The sequence below is a fragment of the Gambusia affinis genome, linkage group LG16 (assembly GCF_019740435.1).
Source record: "Gambusia affinis linkage group LG16, SWU_Gaff_1.0, whole genome shotgun sequence".
Taxonomy (NCBI): Eukaryota; Metazoa; Chordata; class Actinopteri; order Cyprinodontiformes; family Poeciliidae; genus Gambusia; species Gambusia affinis.
Genome location: NC_057883.1, coordinates 10,258,167 through 10,275,222, shown reverse-complemented (window position 1 = coordinate 10,275,222; position 17,056 = coordinate 10,258,167). Strand labels below are relative to the sequence as shown.

General features: G+C 40.3%; 1 protein-coding gene across 4 annotated transcripts in view; it reads left to right on the top strand.

The window, feature by feature from the left end:
* pcnt (pericentrin) overlaps window positions 1–17,056 on the top strand; it is a 37,655-nt gene that overhangs the window by 8,795 nt on the left and 11,804 nt on the right. For 2 of the 4 annotated variants that reach the window (XM_044143110.1, XM_044143108.1), the window contains 34 exons: window positions 1–417; window positions 514–729; window positions 812–907; window positions 999–1,142; window positions 1,318–1,558; window positions 1,682–1,761; window positions 3,312–3,600; window positions 3,884–3,984; window positions 4,188–4,299; window positions 4,509–4,635; window positions 5,683–5,802; window positions 5,888–5,951; window positions 6,066–6,170; window positions 6,255–6,366; window positions 6,449–6,489; window positions 6,572–6,857; window positions 6,935–7,085; window positions 7,803–8,244; window positions 8,391–8,588; window positions 8,681–8,752; window positions 8,940–9,044; window positions 9,318–9,470; window positions 10,083–10,229; window positions 11,181–11,341; window positions 11,601–11,767; window positions 11,907–12,088; window positions 12,780–12,942; window positions 13,047–13,289; window positions 13,678–13,910; window positions 14,063–14,170; window positions 15,277–15,297; window positions 15,647–15,883; window positions 16,560–16,733; window positions 16,868–17,020. In XM_044143110.1, coding sequence (XP_043999045.1) covers window positions 1–417; window positions 514–729; window positions 812–907; window positions 999–1,142; window positions 1,318–1,558; window positions 1,682–1,761; window positions 3,312–3,600; window positions 3,884–3,984; window positions 4,188–4,299; window positions 4,509–4,635; window positions 5,683–5,802; window positions 5,888–5,951; window positions 6,066–6,170; window positions 6,255–6,366; window positions 6,449–6,489; window positions 6,572–6,857; window positions 6,935–7,085; window positions 7,803–8,244; window positions 8,391–8,588; window positions 8,681–8,752; window positions 8,940–9,044; window positions 9,318–9,470; window positions 10,083–10,229; window positions 11,181–11,341; window positions 11,601–11,767; window positions 11,907–12,088; window positions 12,780–12,942; window positions 13,047–13,289; window positions 13,678–13,910; window positions 14,063–14,170; window positions 15,277–15,297; window positions 15,647–15,883; window positions 16,560–16,733; window positions 16,868–17,020 — 5,661 coding nt within the window. The remainder of the gene's footprint in view (window positions 418–513; window positions 730–811; window positions 908–998; window positions 1,143–1,317; window positions 1,559–1,681; window positions 1,762–3,311; window positions 3,601–3,883; window positions 3,985–4,187; window positions 4,300–4,508; window positions 4,636–5,682; window positions 5,803–5,887; window positions 5,952–6,065; window positions 6,171–6,254; window positions 6,367–6,448; window positions 6,490–6,571; window positions 6,858–6,934; window positions 7,086–7,802; window positions 8,245–8,390; window positions 8,589–8,680; window positions 8,753–8,939; window positions 9,045–9,317; window positions 9,471–10,082; window positions 10,230–11,180; window positions 11,342–11,600; window positions 11,768–11,906; window positions 12,089–12,779; window positions 12,943–13,046; window positions 13,290–13,677; window positions 13,911–14,062; window positions 14,171–15,276; window positions 15,298–15,646; window positions 15,884–16,559; window positions 16,734–16,867; window positions 17,021–17,056) is intronic. The other 2 variants (XM_044143111.1, XM_044143109.1) reach the window with 1 other exon arrangement.

Below are 17,056 nucleotides of genomic sequence, written 5' to 3'. Positions count from 1 at the left end.
GCTTACTGTGACCAGCTGAAATCGGAACTAGAGGAGACAAAGATGGAACAGAAAACGACGACAACTCTCTTCAGTCAGAAGGCAGCCGAGCTTGATGCCGTCTCAAAGGAGCTTGAAGCGACCCGGTCGCGGTTCCTAAAGCTCCAAGATGAAGTCGACAGACTGCAGCAGGAACTCCAGAAGAGCCAGGACGGTCTAGACTCGGCTGAAAGAGCGAAAAATGAGCTGGAATCTCAGATTCACAGTCTGAGAGAAATCCTGGCCGGTTTGGAGGAGGCGCAGGCTCTGTCCGCGAAACAGCGGGAGGAGGAGAAGAGGAAGGAACAGCAGATGGACGAACAGATAAAAAAGATGGAACAGGTCCTGGAGGAGGAGCTCGAGCAGTTTGAGAACATTATGAAAGCCAAGGATCTTCAGGTGAGATGCACATAAGCATAAACGTGATGTATTTTTTTTTTCCATTTGATTTGCTCTTTTTGCTTTATTGGTGTGACAAATAATGTTATCTAACAGTTGGCTGAAGAAAAGGAAAAATGGGAGGACGAGAGACAGGAGAAGGAGAAGCTGATTGATGCAGCTCGTTTACTGGAAGAGAAAATGAAAGAGAAGGAAGAGGAGGTGAAGGCTGTCGTTGAGAAGCAGGCCCGGGCTGTGGAGGAAGCTTCAGGAAAACTTAGAGCTTCTCACAAGCAGGAAATAAGAATCTTGCTAGAGAATCATCAGCAAGAGGTGGGATTTGCAAACTTGTAAAATGTGGTCTTCAGATTATGATTATATATGTTTCAATATCTCTTCCTAAATAAATATCTAGATTTCTGAGTTGAATGATCGCCTGGAGACGGAGCTGCTGAAGCAGCGGGTCGTCATGGAGGAAGAGCAGAAGCAACAGATCGGCCTCATCAAAGAGGTATCAGTCAGTCGCTCTGGCAGATCAAAAAAATACAACTTTCCCCCTTTCGTTTGTAGTTTGGTCATTCCTTATTCTGATTTTCCCTCAGGTAACGGAACGGGAGCATGAGAGGATGATGTCAGAACTGAAAGCCAAACATAACGAGGAGCTCGAACAGCTGAGGACAGAGGTGACCCTGGAGCTGAGGGAGAGCATGGAAGCTGCCCACCAAGCTGAGATGCATCAGGTCCAAGTATGTTTTAAAATCCACAATTTCAGGGGGGGGACCCCTACTTTTGTGACATTCTTTATTTCTGTATAATATATGTATAAATTTTTGTTTAATATAACTGTTTAAACATAGCCTGACACTATACAGTTTGTGGTAGTAAAACACATAAAGTCTCCAATAACCAATCTGCGTTTAGACCCAGAAGAGCATGGAGCTCGACGCTTTACGTCTGAGCCTGTCAACGGCTCAGACTTCACAAGCGAACGTGCAGCAAGAGCAAGAATCTGCTGCCGAGGAGCTCCACGCCTCCATGAGGGAGAAGTTCACCCAGGAATGTGCTCTTCTTCAAGCCCGGTATCAATCGGACCTGGATTCGATCAAACAGCAGAATCGGCAGCAGCAAGACCGGCTGCAGGAGCTACACCAGCAAGAGACTGGCGAGTACAAGCAAACTGTAGCAGCTCTCTGCAGACATGTTTGGAAAATGTTTGCGCTGTGATTTATTTTTTTTGTAAAAAAAAAAAAAAAATATTATTCCCTTTGTATTTGTGAATGTTTAGATGAGTTGAAGCAGCGTTTTGAGACTCGTTTTGCTCAGGAGAGAGCTGGACTGGAAGAGAAACAAATGAAAGAAATACAGGTTGAGCTTTGTTTTCGTCTTTCCAATATTGTTTTATACTTGATGTTTTTATGTGACAGATCAACAAAGTACACAAAGTTGTAAAATGGAAACGATGCAGTGTTTGCAAAATGTTATAAGTATACCACCTTAGTCTTACTTTGAAAAACCATCTTTAACTGAAGGAGTTTAGGGTTTTGTCTCTACCAGCTTTTCATCTAGAGACTGAAAATTAAACAGATTAAAAGGAGCTCATATTTTTTAAGTCTTCCCTGTGATGCTCAGTTTGTGTGGGTTTGGCCTAATAATCAATCTTGTGCTGCTTCTAAGAGCCTTTGCCAGTATTTACATGTTTTTAGTTCTATTCATCTTCCCATCAACTATGACTTGCTTTCCTTGTCCTGCTGAAGAAAGGTACACCCACTTCTTGATTCTGCCACCACCAATCTTCTCGGTTCAGAAATGATGAGCTAAGAGTGACGTGTACAGTTGGCTGTCTGCCCAACTTTGTGCTTGTCAGGCAAAACTAATTTACACATTTGGATTTCATTAACCTCTTATTGGTGAGTTCTGAAAGTAATTGGTTCCATAATGGACCTTGTATGAGGTAATATTGATTGAAAACACAGTCCAAGTCATCTACACTGAATGAGAAAAATCTTAACTAGGAAGTGAAAACCCAATGGTTGGTGTCTAAGATTTTTAATTAATGATCATTTGTAGCTGTAGCTTTTAAGGGCCGTCCTTAAATCCGAAAATAACATGATTCTTTTCGGATTGTGCAGTAGAAATGAGACCCGCTTTTTCTTTTGTGTAAAATAGAAATGGGATAGTTGGAGGCAACTTTTCTGCCTCTTGTGAACCATGGAGACTGATTGTATATGAACGCTTCACTCCCCTGTGTTTACATGCTAGCTAGTGTATACCATGTGGCATTGATTTATTACCAGCTGTAGCGTCATTGTGTATCTTATTCTAAAATTATCTGGACATCTTTATATGACTGTTCAGTCCTCGGTATGTGTTTATCATAAAACTTTTCTAGTTACCACACCTTGTGTATCTTGTCGCCTTACAAGGAAACATGGACGTTACAATCTTGGTTCTATGGAAATTCTGTAATTTGTCATCCCTAAAGTATGAACTCGGTAGGAAGACTTTTTGGCTTGCAACACTTCATGCCTGGAACAACTTGCAATCTAAATTTTAACTTCAAACCCTTTCAACACTGACGGACTTATAAAAATAGGATATCTTGGCAGCAAATGCCATCTGTGTTCTGTGAGCATATTTTAATGTGTGTTTGTTTTCATTGTTACTATGCTGCTCTGATCTCCATGTGACCAACTTGGTTAAGTGATGATTTAAAAAAAAAAAGCTGTACACATTTTAAATTTCAAAAAACTATGCATTACCGTCTTTCCATTTCATGATTATTTGCTACTTTGTTGGTCGCAAAATAAGATGCGCTAAAGCACTGAGATAATAACCGGGAATTAAAAATCAGTGCTTCACTCATTGTCACTTTATTTAAAAGCTAATTAGAATTTTATTTGTATTTTTTTTCTCAGGCTTTGAGAACACAGTGGGAGGCGGAGGCTGAAACAACCAGCCAAAGGACTCTTTCAGAGATTCAGAACCGACTCAATGCCACGCAGACGGAACTGGTCAACACCCAGGCCTCCCTGGCGGAAACGAGCAGAGCTCTGGCAGATACCAGGGCGGCTCTGTCTCAGAGCCAGTCTGACCTGCAGGAGGCGACGGCCGCTCTGGAGGAACTCCAAACCTCCAGGACGGAGCAGGTCCAGAAACTAGAGGAAGACCTGAGACGAGCCTGGGCTGACAAAGAGGCTGCTGCCAGTATGTTGTCAAAATTATCGTCCATATCAAGTCTGAGGGGAGGGGGAACAAAAAACAATTAGTTTTAAGTCCTTAAAAATATAAACACATTTTACATATCTTACTGTATATGGACATTAGGAAATTGGATAAAATTGCATTTTATCCATTTAATCATAGACTCTCAAATGGTGTTGCATCATTATTCTGCATTTTTTATGTGGCACAATGCTGGGGTTTTTTTTGTTGTTTTTTTTAATCTCCATTGAATTAAAAATTGTCTTGTTCTGTGAACACCACTTAGATTCTTTGGAGGAGTCGGTTTGTAGTCATGAGAGGGCTCTGCAGGAGAAAGAGCAGCAAGTACGCCACCTTCAGGAAAAAGAGCAGCAACTGCAGCAAGAGGTTAGTTGACATTACAACAAGGCCACTTTGATTTGGAGCTCATTTCTTGCTTAAAAATTACAACATGTTCATGACTGTTCCAAGGTTTAAATTTGAGAGTTAATGTTTTGTTCTGATGTCAATATCGGGTGTATAAGCATTCATTTAAGTAATCTGGAACGTCATTTGTTTAATCTTAAAAGACGTTTTGCTTTGTCATTCAGGTTTTGCACCTTCAGGAAGAGAAGGGTTTGCTTAAAAAGAGCTCAGAAGAAGAAGTGGGTCAGCTGTGGACCCAGCTGGAGAGCATGAGAGCTAGCCGTCAAGAGCTGGGTGGTAAGATCATTACACCAACCTGACATCTGCAGAAGTGTGTATGGGCATGAGTCTGTTACCATGGATTTCTTATTCTTTCTACTAACCTTGCATTAAATGTTTCTTTATAAGCCGGTGGTGTTCAGAGTGATAAACGACGGTGAAAGTAAAACTAAACTAGACTCTTCTCTCTCTCTCTCTCTCTCTCTGTGTGTTTTCTCATTTTCCAGAGCTGAAAGAGCAGCTGATCGCTCGCTCGTCTCAAGTCGATGACATCGAGCGTCTCAAGACGGAGTTCAGCGAGCAGAAACGAGAAATCAAGGAGCTGCATGAGGTCGAGCTGGAAAACCTCAGGAAGTACGACAACACACCTTGCCTTTCACATCTCCTGTGTTTGCACTTTTCTACAGCAGTATCACACTAAAAGTAACTAGATTATGACAAGATCTAAAGAGGTGAAACGGAATATTTATGGAATTTTTTGGCAATAGTAAAATTAAGTGAATGCAGTCGAAAATGATCTATGAGGTTTGGAGGAAACGGTAAAGTGGTGCAGTATACTTTATGAAGTACACTTCATGAATATTAGAACATAAATATTAGAAAATATAAATCTAATTTATGCAAAAGCAACACTCTGGGAGAGTAAATTTAGTACTAGAGAGCTTTGCATTTATTTTTTTGTAGATGGTTTAGACTTTATTTCTTAGCAGCTGGATAAATCTCAAATTTCAGTCCACAATAAAAACAAAAAAAATTACACAAAAACAAAATACAAATCTGTAAGTAAGCCATTTTATGACTTACTTTCCAAAGAAAGTTGCATTTAAAATTCAAATGTCTTGGTCAAAAAAAAGAAAATCAGATCATACCTTTTGGGTAAATTTCTTAATTTTGTTTCACCATCAAGTGTAAACTGTACAGCAGATAATTATCTTTTTATCACATTTTCATAATGGTCGGAGGAGAGTGAAGTGTAGGGCTGCTGGTTTATTTGTGTTAAGACATGTTGGCTGTAGCAGCCTCTCTATAAGTACCGTAAGGTGTGATGAACCACAGCAAAAATGTTTCAGTTTCTACTCAAAGTATAATTTGGTGTATATCATCATAACACAAATCACTGTATATAGGTCTGCTTATTGACTCGGTTACAAACTACATTTTATTTGACTTGAAAACTTTGACAGTATATTTTAAGTTACGTTCCACCATTTTCATGTATTACATAAATTACGCAGATCTGCTGTTTGTATATTGTCAAACATACATATTTTTTAAACTTTGGCATACCTTAATACAGGTAACCAGTTCATGCATACTTTTGTGCTATAGCCCAATTTGTTAACAGTGTTGGCTTTGCTTTGTTGTGCAAGAAACTCATAACGTAATTCCTCCTTATTATAGGTATTTTGAGAAGCGGCTGCACGCGTCAGAGGAGACCTACAAAGAGGAAATAGCTCTTCTCCAGCTGAGGCTGGTCCAAAGTGCCTTGGAGGAATCTGTGATGAAAACTGCAGATGACAGGTATGTTGGTAGGCCTTCATATGGACCGTTTCTCCAGTGCTGTATAAATATATCAGAGCATTCATTCCTTTCGTCTTGATTCTAGCGCTATGCATCCCATTCTGGCTGAGGAAGAGAAGGATAAAAGAGATGCATCTATTGCTCACACTGTAAGAATCTGGAGAAGATTTAATGTTAAATAATGTGATGTTTTTATTTTATTTTTTATTTGTTTGGTTTTCCTTGTGAAGATCCATCATTGTGTTGGCTTTTCTCTTTTGAAGGAATTATTTGACAGCTTGCGTGTTGAGCTGGAGGAGAAGCATGCAATGGACCTTTCCCAGCTGGAATCTTCTTTGGCCCTTTCTTATAAAGAAGAGTTGCAGCAGGTGAGCCACCATGTTGGGTTCATGTAAGCTAAAGCATAAATCTGCTCACGCTTCAGATTGTGAGTATTCGTCGTCGATTCCCAGGTGCGCTCAGACCTCACGGACCATTACTACGAAGAGCTGCAAGAGATGAAGACGCGTCATGCCCTGGAGTTGGAGCAACTTCGAGCCAAACTTTCTGAAAGTCATTTACAAGGTGCCTCACAATTACAGGCTAAGCAAATAAACGCTCACTTTCCTTTTTGAGGGATCTTAACGCTAAGAAAATCTTTGCACAGATCTCACCAGAGTGCATTTGGAGGCAGAAAGGCAGGTGGAGGTAAGGAAAATCCATTTGTAACATTTGATTTGAATTTTGTCAGCATTTTTGTTCTTATTTCAGTGTTTTCATCCTTAATCAGGTTGAGGTAGAACAGAGGATGTGGCGTCTCACCGAGGAGCTGCAGACGGGGATGACAATCATCCACACGCTTGAGAACAACCTCGCTGCTCTGAGTAAACGGCATGACGCTGATCACGAGGAGGAAAATCTGAAGAAACGGAGAGCAGAGCTTCAACAGAAACATGAAAACGAGATCTCCGCTTTGAGGTCGGACCTCGAGAGGGAAAAGAAATGCCTTGAAGAAGCTCTTGAGACAGAAAGAGAGAAGTTAAAGTCTCTTGAGCTTTCTCTAGATGATAATGAAGGTCAGCTATCTTACACGAGCTACGTTGGTTACTTTTGAGTTCTGTTTTAAAAAAAAAAAAAAACCTTTGTCTTCCAGGCCCACAGCTTCTGATGATAAAACAACGATTGGAGGCTCAACACAACAGCGAACTGCAAAAGGCAAAGAGCTGCATGGCTGAAGAAACAGAAGAGCTCAAAGTTCTGCTTCAGGAGCAGAGCGAGGAGAAGCTTCGACTAGCCCAGCAAAGGTCAGATCTAACATGTCAGTGTTGCGTTTGCTGTCATTAGGGTTATTCTGTTATATCTGAAAGTACATGAAGAAAATCCAACTAGTCCTTATTAATATTAAGCACTAGAGATCCACCAATCAGAATCAACAAATTGGTTCTAGTTAGTGATTGGCAGGATAATTACCCCCAATCAGTGACGTGAAGGAGTAGTTGGATAAATATTTCTGACGGATAATGCATAAGTAACATCGGTGTATACTAATATTATATTGTCATTAGTTCTTTTAATGAATTTGAAGGGTAAATCCTCATGTTCAGAGAGCCTGAACTCCATGTAAGGGATCAGAGAAGTGTAATCTTACGATGTTTAATCTCCAAGTTTAAATGATTATATTATAAGTAGCCGCTACACTGCGAAAACAATAATTTTTTGGGGGGCATTTTTTCTGTTTTAAGTGGAGTATTTTTATTTTTTAATTTTTTTTGTATCTATATTCAATATTTATTGACTTAATACAAGCTTTTTTTTTATCTTTCTGTAAAGTTACTTTTAATTTATTTTGTCTTGATGTAAGCATGCTAGAAAATATTTGCACTAGAAACTAGACAAAAATCCTTGGTTAAAATTTTGTTTTTGCAAACAAGTTTCACTAATAATTATTTAACAAACAAATGAAAGCCAGCTGCTTTCTTTTACTTTCCTGTGAGCTTGTTTTCCTGTGCCCATGTCTCCAGGTTTGACGAGGAGAAAGCGGAGTTGGAGCAGCGTTTGGTGCAGAGCTGTGAAAAGTTTGTGGCGGAGCTGGAGGACGAGCATAAAACCGAGCTTGAACGTGAGAGGTCAAGGCTCCTAAACAAGCACTCCGAAGAGATGAACGCGCTCCACGCCAAACACAAAGCACAGCTGGACTCACTCGGTGCCTGTCACAGAGATCAGCTTTCAGCTACGGTCAATGAGCTTGAAAAGAAGCACAAAGCTGAGCTTGTTGCTCTGGAATCTAAACAAATGGAGGCGCTTAAAAAACTGGAAGCTGCTTTCAGAGAGACCAGTCAGGCCCAGTTGGAGGCTTTGGAGGCAGAATTGGTCCACAGACACCAGGAAGAGAGGGATGAACTGGAAAAGAGAATGCTGGGAAATATGGACACTTTGGAGGCCACATACTTAAAGGAAGTGCAAGTAAGTAGAGACAAGCCATTTAACCCAATATGGTTGAGTTTAGTCTGTACAATGAATGGAAGTACTCAAACATTTACAGGGTAAGCGTTGACCTTTTTTTTTGGTTTTTTTCAGTTTAGTACTTCATGTATTCAACTTTATCACAGGTTTTGCGTGATGAAATGAATCGGCTTGAGGAGAAACATCGCCAGGATCTGATTTCCAGGAGTTCAGAGCACAAACAGCTGATGGAGCGTCAGACTGCAGAGCAGCTGTCCATCAGGGAGGAGCTGAAGAGAGAGCTGGCTCAGGTTCATATGGACAAGTTCAAGGCCATGGCAGCTGAGCTTAATCACGTTCACAAGGTAAGGAGATATAGCCTCATTATTGAAGTTCAATCAATGAAAACATGACAACAAAATAGTTGGTTGATATTTCACATTAATTTGTTTCGCAGATGGAGCTGACTGCTCAGAAAGAGACGTTGGATACAGAACACTGCAGAGCATTGGAAGCGCTTAAGCAGCAGGTACAGCTGTCCTCAAAATGCATTTGATTTACCTTTTTAAGTCACAAAGCCAAAAATCAGAACCCTGTTATGTCCTGCATCTATCCTTCTGTTATTATGTTATGAACTTTCAATTTAGGGAGCGGGTTTGCTCAAAATATTCCCTGCCCGTAATTATTTTTTTTCTTCTTCTTCTTCCGTCTTTCAGGTTTTGGAACTGGAGCAGCAACACGGCGCGGCCCTGCAGGAGCTCTCACACACCTACAGTGTTGAAAAGGAGCAGCTTATAGAACAGCATCAAAGTCAGCTTCAGGTGTGTGTAACACATCAATGATCAGATTATAATTGTGTATGAACTGTGGATGCTCTTTAATAGTTTCCTCTACAGCTCTTGTGCTGGTGGCTCTTACAGCCCATTAGAGAAGGGATTACACTAAAACATTGTTTATCCTCTATAACGGCATGTTTCTCTGTAGATACTGGGTATTTAAATTGTTCTTTTTTTTCCAACTTTGGCGTTCCAGCTGTACCAGATGTTGCCAGCTGCAAACCATGTCATTTGAAATTGTGTGGATTTCTGTTGTAGGAGCTGAGGGGAACTTCTGCACGTGAACTGGACGCCTGTCGCCGGGAGCTCGAAGGAGAGTCGGCAAGGCAACGGCAGCGCTTCCAGGAAGAGGTGGAGCTCCTCAAAGTTCAATCGGAAGAGCGACTTCAGGACGAGATTAACCATCTGAAGGTAAAAACTAAATTGTTCAGGAATGAGAAGAAAAAGATAAGGCGCTTAGAAATGTCAGACTGATCTCTTCAGTTGATTTTACCCTATGTTTTAAATCTTTTCTGTTTTTTTTTTTTCTTATTATTTTAAAATGCTATGTAGCCACTAGAATATTGCATTCTTGCTGGAAATATTACGTAATAGCGAAGGATTATCTGGAGCTACATTGTGTGTGTGTGCCGACTGTGATGCCCTCTTTAAGCTCCAGCTGCACCAGTTCAGCAGATAGTTCCCTCGCTTGGACTCTGTCCCATTTGAGCTTCACTCAAACCCAGTTTTCTCCTAATTCCACCAGCATATATGTACAAGTGTTGACGTCCGTCTGTCTCCATTCTCAATCTGTGCTCTTCTGAGCTGCGCATGTGTTTCCGCTCATTCTTCTGAACCACAGCTAAAAGGGATTGGACTTAAGGTTTTTACTCTCTAATGCCAACGGTTTTAAGGCAGAAAATAGGTATTTAGGTGTTGCTGCTTTTTTTTTTTTATTTTATTTTTTTATTATTCCTTTCTTTTTTTTTTCTTTTTTTCGCTCTACATCTTCTGCTTCATGGAACCACATCGTTGCCATCGAAGACTGAATTTGAAGAACGGAAAAAGGTGGAGCTTGAAGATTTGAGGCGGAGCTTCACATCTCAGCAGCAGGAAAAGGAACAGATCTATACAAGCAAAATGAGCGAGCTCACCACCCAGCTGCAGCAACTGGAGGCTGTAGTTGCTCAGGTACTGAAAACACCTGTACATAACATCTCTTACTCATATTATACGTCTTGCATGGTGCAGATGGAAGGTGTAAAATAACACTTGATGTTGATTCCAATGACTGAATCACTTAAATGATTTAGTCATATATAAGTCAGGTTATGATTTACAGATGAGATTTGCACCAAAACAAAATGCTAAATTCATATTGTATGTACAGTGGAGATGCTGGATCATTCTTATTTTTGCAATAGATGTTTGTTGGAAGTGTGACAAGTTAAGGTTCTTACTTTCTAGCTTTTCTTCTCATTGGTATTAATTTTCTCATGGTTATTTTGGGAAGAACAACCAGTTGAAAAACTTTACATTGTTTCCTTGACGACATAAATGTTTATCAATTTGAAGGACTTTGTGAATCCGTAGTTATCAAATGATTTTCCAGGTTTTTTTTGTGATTAGCGTCTCCCTCCCCCATCTAATCGCTGGCAATAAAGATGTTCCTGTTTGTTTCATTTGTTTCCATGACATCTTTTGCTCTTTAAAGTAAAATATTAACATGCACTCTGGTTTCCATGAGGTTGGCATAGAGAGGTTTAACAGGAGGTGGAGGCTGTTGCCATGGCAGTGGCGTTGTTGTATTGAGCTAGGTGGCTGCTGGAGATGACTTGAGGAGGGAAAAGGGGGGAACAAGAGGGAAGATGTAGTGAAATGAAAGGTAAGAATAATAAAAACTGAGCTGTAAAAATCCAGTCCTGCTGCTGGACGAGGATGATTAGAAGTTATGGTGTGTTGCATTTTGGCCGGTTTTAACAGGAGTCAGGGACTGTGTGCATTGCTATTTACTCTTAATTTTACAGACTCTTTTTCTGAACAGTTAAGTGACTTGATGCAATCCATGAAATGGATAAAAGAGGAAGGAGGGCACATTTAGTTTTGGGCGTGGAATGACTGAAAGCTGTTTTCCTCCTTCAGCTACGTGCAGAAATCGGGTGCTTGCAGGACGAGTTGCACGGGAAACGTGCAGAGATGGAGACGTTGGACACTCTCCTCCAAAGAAGGGAACGAGAGAGCCAGGAGGGCGGAAACCTGCTGAAGATGCTCACTGATGACTTGCAGGATGCCAAAGAGGAAAAGTAAGTAATTATTGTAGCAGTTTCACTAAAAGATATAGAAAAATGTTTGGTGAATAATTTAAAAAATATATATTATAAGTGGTACATTTTAAGCACAGCCAGATTTGTCACGTTTCAGATTTTAGTATTTTTAGCACTAGGTAGCCTGTAATTCGACCTGAGTAAATCTTATGTCATTTATGGCTGCAATAACTGTATGTGTGAAAAGCATTGAACCGGAATCTGCTTTTTTTTTCTCTCTCTCTCTCTCTCTCTGCAGGACCAAACTATACGATGCAAATGAGAAAATGAGTAAAGTTCTGGTTGAAATGCTTCGCAGTGTCATAGCAACAGAAGAACTGATTGGACAAAAGATCAACAACAGGCTCCGAACAAATGAACAGACGACACAGAAAAGTTCAAAAGAGCACAGAGATCAGGAATCAGGTCTGTTGATCTCAGACTTTACTCCATTTAGGATTTAAACTGCTTGAGTAATATAATCATTATGAGAGGAATAGCTGCCTATTTTTTTTTTCTACACACTAAAATGACATGAAATAAATTTTTCCTTTCTTGTTCGCAGGTATTTCAGTTGTAGATTTGACATCAGAGGAGATGGAGCTGACCCAAATGCTGTGCGAGAGTCTGCTGATTACAGACACTCAAATCAGTCCTGGTGGAGAAGAATCGGCTCTTACAGCCTGCAGCAGGTTACGTCTGGCAGTGGAGACGCTCCTGGACCTGCTCCATCAAGCTCACACACAGGTAAAGAAACTGTCCAGACATGGATTTATTTGCGCTCTTGGAAAGATGTCCAAGGAGACTTGAAATTAATTTGTATTTTGTTGCAGTACAATAATCCACTTGGAAAAAAAAGGAAAAACTATATATAAAGGGTGAATATCCTTAAAAAAACAACAACTTTAAAATAATTTAAAAAATGTAATTTGGCCTTAAATTCAATAACCACAGGTCTTAAATGTTGTCATGGCAGGACTATTTATTCTGGCATATTCTGTGTAGAATTTTTTATTTTTTTGCCAGGTAACAGTTTTGATTGCATGCAGACTTCATCATTCTATTCTGACTCGAATTGGTTGAAGCTACTGCTGACTGCTAATAAACCCTTGTTAACTACCTTTTTTTTTTAACATCTGTCTTTGGTAAGTGTAAATTATCACCAGTTGGCTGGACGACATTCATCTTTGCCACTAACTCACTTCTGTTGCCAACCAGTACGATGCTGCATTCACTTGCTAAGTGAATGTAGCATCCATATTATATGTAAAATATGAAATTTTTCTTTTGTGCCTTTGTTGTGATACAGGGCTTAAATTTTATTCAAAATGGTCTTGAATTTGAGTTGGTGGAACCTGCAGAAATACTTTTCATTGGTCCGCTTTGACAGTAGGACAGCACTTGACCAAGTGTCGCTGCATTTGTCTTTTTGCTGCAGTTGGAGCAGACTTGCCATGTTCATCTTACACTTGAGGAGAAGTTCACCCAGGGCAGAGAGGATGCCACCCAGCTCCTTGAGCAGCACCAGCTCCTGATGAAGCAGCTTGATGATGAAGCCAAGATGAAGACTCGCCTCCAGGTGGAGCTCCATAAGGCAGAGGGTCAGCTATGTGTTGTTAATTGAGTTTTTCTGAGAGCATTTCTTTGGTAATTCTTCTTCTTTTTTTTCTTTCTTTTTTTTAATACCAGTTGTTGCTGTTTTCAGGGCTTTTGGACGGTTATGTGGCTGAGAAAGCTGCCTTAGAGGAGTCCCTGCAGCAGAAGGAGGCTCAAGAAGAAAAGCTTGTGGAGGAGCTGGAGGGCCTGAAGGTGAAGCTGCATAAGATGCAGAGTCTCGCCGCAGAGCTGGATGCTGTCAGAGGAAAGTATCAGGAGCTCACTGAGGAGCACAACATTCTCCTGCGCCAGAAGGAGCATCTCTCTGCTGGACTTGGGGAGAGAGAGAAAGGTGAGCAGAATCCATTCAAAATCATGGAATAAATTAAAATTTTAAATGTCATGAAATAATATTTTTGTAGCAAACTGTATCGCTTCTTTGAATCAGCCTTGACTATGCACTTATATAATATCTGTGCTCAGATGTGCCATCTCTCCATTGGCCATTGGCTCAATTTAGATCCTGGCGCAGGTTTGTGGGTCAGAGTGGAGTGTGACTGTTTGTGTTTGAGTGTGGGGAGGGATTACTTTGCAGTGTAAGGTTGCAGTGCCATTTGCTGTCGTCGTCTTCTTTTAGCTCAGTACGTGTAACTGTGTGTATTAAAGCTGCGTTGTTTTGTTTTCTGATCTACATTTGAAGAGATTTGCAGCCTTGACCCTTCCTTTTCGTTTTCTTCAAGCTTTGCTGGCAGAGACGGAGCGTCTGACCCAGGACAGGCTGGACTTGCAGAGGCAGGCGGAAAAGGACCACAAGTCTCTCTCACTGCGCCTCAGGAACCTGGAGAGAGAGCTTGAAGATCAGGAAACTAAACTCCTGGAGAAAGAGCTGCAACATAAGAATCACTCTGAAGACCTTAGTCAGCGTGTTCAAGCTCTCGAGAAACAGCTGAAACACGATAGGCAGTTTATAGAGGTGAGCTTGTAAACTGTAATGAAGCACACCCTTTAATGTGAAGTAATATACTTCTACGTTATATTATCTGTTGTTTGGCTTGTTCTTGAGTTTGAGTGTCGCATTTTTGCATCTTGGATTGTCTTTCACACGGTTTGTTTTGCTGCATGTAGGAGCAGGCCGTGGAACGGGAACATGAGCGAGACGAGTTCCAGCAGGAGATCCGCAGGCTGGAAGCCCAGCTTAGACACACAGGAAATGGAGACAACAAGGCACACAAGGTGAGAGTCGTTACCTCTGGTTGTCCTAACGTTTACGTGGTTGTTTTTTTGTTTTTTTTCCGTCTGATCATTTTGCCTCTTTGCCATTTTGTCACATTGGTCGTCTGGTACTTACCTTTTTTCTTTTTTTCTTTTTTTTTTTAATTAAAAGGTAGCATCTTTTCCTAAATGTTAACCAAAATAGCATTTTTCACTCTCCAGGAGAACATTTCTTAACCACATTTCTAAAATCATCTGTTTGAAAAATGAATGTGCGACTCTCAATAAATGAGATCTTCCAACAGGAAGTACGTCAGTGGGATCATTACCTCTCTTAATGAATGACACAAAGTGCGGTCAGAGGCACGATCAGTGAAAATGGGGTGATGGGAGGTAATAAGTTCATGTTAAATAATGTCAGTAATAACAATGGAATATTCAGTTCAATATTATTGGGCACCAGTTGGCAGAAATGTCTTCACATTTTTTGGGGATTTTAATGTAAAGCAATCAAGTCATTGATTGTTTTACAGTAAAACAATCAATGTATGCATTCACCCACTTCATACGTCTATTTTTTGGGGTGTCAGTAGTTTCTTGTTTTGTTAGATTCTAATGAAACTGTAGACGTGAGCATTTTTGTGAATATAAATATCTCTGAAATTTATCCTTTAACCAAGAGGAATGCAGTGCTATGCAGTGGTCAAGTAGGGATAAAAATAAAAAGTGAGGCATGTGCTTGAAACTGACATAAAAATGGGCAACATGGTGAACTGAACCAGACATGATTTAGGTCAGTAATTGTAAATGTGCTCCAAATGCTCTTTTGTATCAAAGTTATTTTAACCCAGTGCTGTTTGTTTGAATTGTTGTGTAACTAACAGAAATGAACTTGCAAACGTTTCTCAACGTAAATCCATAAGGCAGAAATCTTCACTGAAGTTTAAACTTGTTTTTAGGTTGTGAGTTTGTGCTTCCCACGTATGATTTATTTATTGATTTATTTTATTTGTAATTTACCAACTGGGACACAAATTGATTAATTGAATTATTGATACTGCAATTTGAATGCCAATGAGCCTGACTGTTGATATGTGCTTATCCCTGTGCTAAATGGATTGCTGTAGTTTGAAGACTTGCTGCTGCAGGTATGGAATCTAACTGGTGTAATTTTCATTGCTCCTCTGACACTTGTGCATGACTTCCCCTATTCCTCTGTAATCCTCCATAGTCTTTTTAACTGCGTTTGTCATGAGAACAGTATTCTTTACCATCATTCAGTAGCAAGTAGAATATTTCCAACACACCTTTTGTCTCTGTCATTGCTCTTGGGGATGGTTTGCCTTTAATCTCTTGACCATTAGCTGCAAATCTGGAATGGCTTTTATCACTTTTATTGCAAACCTTGTAGTTTTCCCCTTTTTAATTCCAACGTCTCTACCGAAAATTCCATATTTGAGTTTGGAAGAAAAGAAACTGTTCCTGTTATTACTGCAGGTGGAGAGCCTTCAGTCTATGGTCAAAGATAAAACAGATGACCATGCCTCATTACTTGAGGCCAATCAGCAAGCGCAGCTCGATCTAGCAGAGCGCAACGAGGAGATAGACAAACTAGCAGGACGGATCCGAGAGCTGGAACAAGCGCTACTCAACAGTGCGGAAAGCGTTCGAACCGTCAATGAACTGGAGCAAGAGCTGCACAAAGCAAAGCAAAGGGAACAGGAGCTCACACAAGTAAGGGCTGCTAACACACTCCCAGATCGGTTATAGTGCAAGTATTTACACTCTTTCGGGGGGGTTTTTCTTTCCGGTTTGCCACCTTAAAACCACAAATGTTGATGTATTTTTCTAGTGTTTTGTGTGCACACAAAAAACATATGTTTGTGTTTAGCTTCCCGGAGTGAATAGTTTGAGGAAAACCTTTTCTTCAGGTCTTTCTACATCTGAAGCCATGAACTGAGCACCTTCCCCATCCCTGCTGAAGAAAAACATATGCACAACATGATCCTGCCACCACCATTTTTCACAATGCCCAAAAAGGGCAAAAAAGAAAATGCAATTTTAAAGACCAAAGCACCTTCTTACATAAATTTGCCATGAATTCTGACATTATACAAGTAGGACTTTAAGTAATTATATATATATATATATATATATATATATATATATATATATTTAAATTAAAGACTTCACTAGATTTTATTCAGTGATGAGGGCTGATTACAAATGCACTCCACACACTTCAGATTGACTCTGTCATATAAAATCCTAATATACTTTGTCACATTAAAACCTTCAAACATGAATGAGTTTCAGGGTTTTGAACGCTTCAGTGGTTCTGTATGTCAGCAAACATCTTTTTCAATAATTCCCTCTCTTTCTTTTTTCTTCTTCTTTTTTTTTCTGTAAGGATAAGCTTGCTCTGGAGCAGCAGCAGCTGTCCAGCAGGCTCCAAATCTCAGCTTTGCAGTCCAAACTGGATGAGACGAGGCACTGTTACCACGACAACACCCGTGACCCCACCCAGGAGCTTAGGGATGCCTTGGATGCTGCCCAGCAAAACCTACACTGTAAAGAGCAAGAGGTCTGTCAGCGTCTGTGTAAAACTGTTTTGTGAATCATTTAGTCGCCAGAGTTGTTCGTTCGACTGCGGTGCCACCTTTTGGTTAAAATAGGAACAACGGAATATTTTTAATCCATCATCATTGTGTCTCGTAGGCCGAGGTCTTGCTTGGCCAGTTGGAAAACGTGCAAAGAGACTTGAACCAAAAAGAGGTTGAACTGAAGCACCTCACAGCTCAGCTTGAACTACTGACGAATAAGAATGCGGCTCAAGTTGAAGAGCTTCAAAAGGAAATTTATACCCTCAAAGTGAGAACTCTTTTGTTGCCACATCCAATTATTTTC